This window comes from Phaethon lepturus, unplaced genomic scaffold, assembly GCF_000687285.1.
Source record: "Phaethon lepturus isolate BGI_N335 unplaced genomic scaffold, ASM68728v1 scaffold22599, whole genome shotgun sequence".
Classification (NCBI taxonomy): domain Eukaryota; kingdom Metazoa; phylum Chordata; class Aves; order Phaethontiformes; family Phaethontidae; genus Phaethon; species Phaethon lepturus.
Window position 1 is genome coordinate 2,159 of NW_010564415.1, and position 5,545 is coordinate 7,703.

General features: G+C 38.4%; 1 protein-coding gene across 1 annotated transcript; it reads right to left on the reverse strand.

Moving 5' to 3' along the window:
* Positions 1–432: 432 nt before the first annotated feature.
* Positions 433–4,716, reverse strand: LOC104626851 (mitogen-activated protein kinase kinase kinase 5-like; the record flags this gene model as incomplete). The annotated part of the gene is made up of 4 exons (XM_010294876.1): positions 433–1,172; positions 2,004–2,080; positions 3,588–3,700; positions 4,604–4,716. Coding segments are annotated over 4 exons (364 nt in total), but the record flags the coding sequence as incomplete, so codon positions are not given.
* Positions 4,717–5,545: the final 829 nt, after the last annotated feature.

Below are 5,545 nucleotides of genomic sequence, written 5' to 3' on the forward strand. Positions count from 1 at the left end.
CTGTAAGAATCTGATGATCCCCAGTGCTAGAATGCTGGAGTGACAATGAGAGCGGATGGACAGGGAATATCAACTATCCTCTTTCATTACGTGTGAGAGAATACATCTTGCATAAACAAAAGCAGAAGAAAAAAACAGGCCACAATGACTATTCAGTGCACGGAGGCAGGACACTAATTTCTCAAGTCAAGTAGAGCACCCAGAGACAAATTTTGTTTGGCCTGGATTGTCAGTACAGGAATTAGACTGAACAGGAAAAATAAGAAAATATTCAATGCTATGATTATCAAACTCAAATCACAGTAACTTCAACATGTGTCAGAAAGGTTCCCTTGATACTCAGTATGATGTATTTCCTCTTTTTTATTCCAGTATTTTCCAGTTCTACACCTTTTTTATTTTAGAAGTCCAAAAATATAGGAAAAAGTAAGTCTTAGGTTGTTTTTATTTTCAGTTGTGTATGTCAGAGATAGCTTTAGAACAAGCTAACATTACTGTGGTTCAGGTGTATGCAACTGGTACAGTTCAGTAGTAAATAAACAACTCTAAAACAAATGCACCATAAAACTTAAATTACCAAAAATAAACAACATTAAACTATGTAGGGCAGTAGGTAAAAGCAATTACCTTTAGGTCTTGCACACTAAAAGAAAAATACTTAATTACAATTAAAATTATGAAGTTCTACTACAGATTATTGAGATACATTACAAAGAAAAAGAAACTTGAAAAGTTGTTGTCACATTTTGGTTTTGTTCCAGTGATGTATAGTCACATGAAATCTTACATCAGTTTTTCATGAAATTAACGTCTGGTTACTGTAACTACAATATTTCATGAGTTTATAAAGTTTTAGGGTGTTGTGGTTTTTTTTTTTTTTTTAATTTTTGAGAAACTTGCCGGTAAAAACATTTGAAGTATAATAATGTTGCAGGTTGTTTACAGATTCCTTATGGATTATAGGAGTAAAAGCAGTCAGGAAGCTGCAGTGTTTTTAACATCGGTAAACAAATACTGGATTAAAGTGCAACGGTCCTTCTGACAGCACACCTGCTCTGTGCTGAAAGGAAATAGTTTCCTCTCTGCAGAGAAGTCAAGCAAAATTTCAGTGTCAGGTGTGCTTCTCTCGAAAGTCGGTGATGGCCTTCCAGAGCGTGCATAGCATTCCTCCTCTGTAAAGAAAAATCATAAATATGCTCAGCTACAAAGATACTCTTTAGCCTGAAAGTATTCCCATTTAGGCACCTTCTGCTTTTCTTGCTCCGCTTTTGACCAGTGAAATTCAGCGGGAAGGCTGATCAAAGGTGAAATTCAACACGCAATACTCAAATAGAGAACAGAGTCCTTTTCTGATTACAGTACAGGGCAATCTTTCCACTTTTCAGATGCCTGCTTTCTGGAATTCAGGCTTCTGGTCCAAAAGACCTGCATAACCCACAGTAGACTTAAAACATTATGGAAGTGTCAATTATGAAAAAAATCTCAATACGTGCCATATTTTTTTCCTACGTTTATGTAGTTAGTTATTTTTAAACTGACTGGGCACACACAGAGTGGTTGATAACTTCCAGTGTTGCTACTTAAACTTGGTTCTGCAGTGACACACACCTGGCATGACTGGGTGAAATCTAGTGTTAGTTGCAGTCCATGAGTAGTGTTTCTGAAGTCCGATGAAGATGATACTGCAGAACGGTTTGCTATCTCTACCCTTTTAAATAAAAGCAAGGCTCTAATGGGGTATCCAGTGTCTTCAGGTGTAAGGTAAAAGCTTTACTTTAAAATTTTCCCTTTGCTTTCCTTCAACAGAAAAGCTTATTTTAACATTTAAACAGTATCAGCTGTTTATCAGGAATGCATCAGTATACAAAGACAGACCGGAAACTGTTACTTATTTGAAATTAATACTGCACAATCCAATAAATAAAGGCTTAGAATCAGTTAAGTTTCTCTTGTAACAAAACATATTCCTGCTCAGCACAGTTCATTTAACTGTGAAGCATTACCTCAGTCTCAAACATTTCAGATCATCTCGTGTAACACAGCAGAGAACATCCATTAATGTATAGTCTTCGGCCAAGAACTAAAAAAAAGTTTAAAGGAACATTTTGTTAGAAATAAAATCTAACTTTCTAAGGTTTATATACCATCCACCCTTAAAAATAAAAGTTTGTGTTTAGAAGAAACCTAAAATTGGGCCAAAATGTGGTACATGGAACAGATTAATCCACATTGTTCTGAGAATACAGTGAAACTACTTCATTTTATACTGTATACTCTACATTGGCATACCAGGCACAGCTTGAAAGGTGCAATGCTTTTACAGCAACTCAAAACTTTTGTCAACTGGCATTTCTATTGTTATCTGATATCCAAGAGTCACCGACTTCAAAAAACACAAATGAGAGCATAATTAATACCACATTTCACCCATGAGGAAATTAAAAACAACAGTTAACACACACCTTTTCAAAAATGGCATCTAAATTTTAAGTACTTGAATTTCGAGGAACCTTTGACCTGATCTGTAGGAGTGATAACTACATGCAGCTTTTCCTAAGACAGCTGAAATTCTGAGATGCTCAACACCTCTAAAATGATATAATTTGCTGGAGAGCAGACCAATCTACTTTAGGAGATTTCGCTTCAACACAGTTAGCTAAGGGTGAACATGTACCCTGTATTCAGGGTATAAACAGCATGAACTGCTGCAATGAATCCTGCTGCAATGAATTGCCTGTATCAGAAATAGTGTGGCCAGCAGGAGCAGGGAAGTGATCGTGCCCCTATACTCGGCACTGGTGAGGCTGCACCTCGAATACCGTGTTCAGTTTTGGGGCCCTCACTGCAAGAAAGACATTGAGGTGTTGGAGCGTGTCCAGAGAAGGGCAACGAAGCTGGTGAGGGGTCTGGAGAATAAGTCGTACCAGGAGCAGCTGAGGGAACTGGGGCTGTTAGGTCTGGAGAAGAGGACACTGAGGGGAGACCTTACCACTCTCTACAACTACCTGAAAGGGGGTTGTGACGATGTGGGTGTTGGCCTCTTCTCCCAAGTAACTAGTGATAGGACAAGAGGAAAAGGCCTCAAACTGTGCCAAGGGAGGTTTAGACTGGATATTAGGAAAAATTTCTTCACTGAGAGAGTGGTCAAGCATTGGAACAGGCTGCCCAGGGAGGTGGTGGAGTCACCATCACTGGAAGTGTTCAAAAAACGTGTGGATGTGGTGCTTCAGGACATGGTTTAGGGGACATGGTGGTGTTGGGTTAACGGTTGGACTTCATGATCTTGAAGGTCCTTTCCAACCTTAATGATTCTGTGAATGTGTGAAGATGCTGAAAAAATTATGAACCAAAGCAGTACTGTCTATTTACCTGTACATTTTATTGCCTTACTCCTAAGCAGATATAGGAATTATTAACAATACTGTATTTTTATGAAGGCTTTCATATTCATGGCTTTTTCCCATCCTCTGAAAACAAATTCACCTCTCAAAATGTGCTCAAGTAATTAAAGAGGTTTGGTATCTTCTTGCATCCAGGTACAAAACAGTACTGCAATTGTGTCAGAGAGGGAACGGAATCATTGCTACCTTGTTTATCGTGGCCTCATCAGCTCCTTGAACGCTCAGCCAGTTTATGAGATCAGGGTCTTCGGTCCCTGCGCCAGTGGAATGACGATGACAGACAGACAATCCAGGAATATCTAGAACAAGCATTTTTGAGAAAAGGTTTTGTGTTGCCAAAGCAACCTTCTGTCATTTTTGACTGCTGAAGCACTTTCTTCAGTGAGCTTTCCCTTCAAGCTTAGAAGACCACTATCCCCATAAATAAATGCCGATTCCCAAAGCACTCACTTAATCACAGTTTATAGACGGTTACACACCAATTATTCTACTTGGTTAGGGGTACAGTTAAAGTAGTATGAACATTGATACATTTTCTGTCTTCTTTGGAAAATTACTTTACTAATACAAAGCACATCAATTTCACTGTAACTGTTTCTACACTAAGGTTGTCGCATCAATTGAACTGAACTGTTCAGTGTAACACATACAATTGATGCGTAGGCAACACCTTAGACTGAGGATCAGCTGCTTTTGGAAAGCAGCACTATTTTGAAGGACGTTACACCAAAACATCAAACTGCATTAGCACTTCCACCTTCTTCAGGACAGATACATATCAAACTCAGCTTCCCTCGGCAAGCTTTGTTGTATTTACATCTCACTGATTAGATCCTCGTGAACTTTCAATGTAACAATTGGAACAATCTGTAATTCAAAAAGCAGATACCTAAAAATGCTAGATTATCCTCTTTAGAAACAATGTTTATTCTGTAGGATAGGAGCCTTGTACTCTTCCATGTAATCACAATCAAAACCATTTAAATCATACTATACCTTGTACTGTGATTAACAAATTCAGTAATAACAAATTCAGTAATTTGTTTCCACAACATACATTCTTACTTCAAAGCAAACCCTACCAGAAGCAGCATAATACAGTATCTTTGCTGAGACTGGATTAGTGAAAAATAACATCAGTTTAGCTGCCATGGTCTTCATCTGTAGCCAGTACAAAACTTTTCTCTGAAAACTCGTCTCACCTATTGGCTGTGACCTAAGCCGTAGGTTTCTGATCTCTTGATCTTTTTCTTCTATAGCTTGATGTAAGAGGACTTGAAATTCTCTCTCCTTTTGAACCAAGTCCTCCAATAACCTGTGAAGTAAAGGGAAGGAAGCACACATTTCCTTAAGTAGTTTCATGTTTTCCGGAAAGCAGAGATCTTACTACACTTAAACTGGAAACCTTGACAGAGACAAGGACAGACTTCTTCAGCTTTCATAGGAACATGCTCTCACTATAGATTTATTATGACCTATATCAAGACGTAAACATTCACTGGTTCCTAAAGCTACAGCTCTTAAAAAAAAAAAAAAAAGCCCTAAACACACCAGCCTCCGTATACACATCCACCCACTAAACAGGTGGTATGGTACAAAATTTCAGTGAAGTTACTACAGCCAGCATTCTGTTTTAAACAAAACTGTGTAACTGAGAAGAACAAATATCAAAGTGTTTCATAAACCAAGGGCTAATCTTTGTGACATAATCCTTTGAAAGGAAAAATACCAGTTCACATCTCTCCAGCAGATATTTTCAAAGGTATGGCAAGGGTGGAGCTGTGATGAAACACAGTGAAAACCTATGGTTGCATTTCTTATGTGGGGAAAACATTCTCTCATCCACAAAAGGGCTGTCCCTTCCTAACATATAGGCGCTTTGTGCCTACTCTCCCTATGCTATATGAAGCGTGAGATAAGAGGAGGCAAAATACCTTGTGTCCTCTCCTAAGCAATTACTTTTGAGAGTGTCAAGCAGAAACAAATTGGAACCCATGTTTGACTTCCTTCATAACACAAACCCAGAGAGAATCAGTGGTCAGCACCTTTCAAACCGACCAAAGGAAAATAATCAGAATACAATGGAAAATTGGTATGTGAAACTGCTGCAATTTGTTTGAGGTTTAATAAGGCCAAGTGCCGGG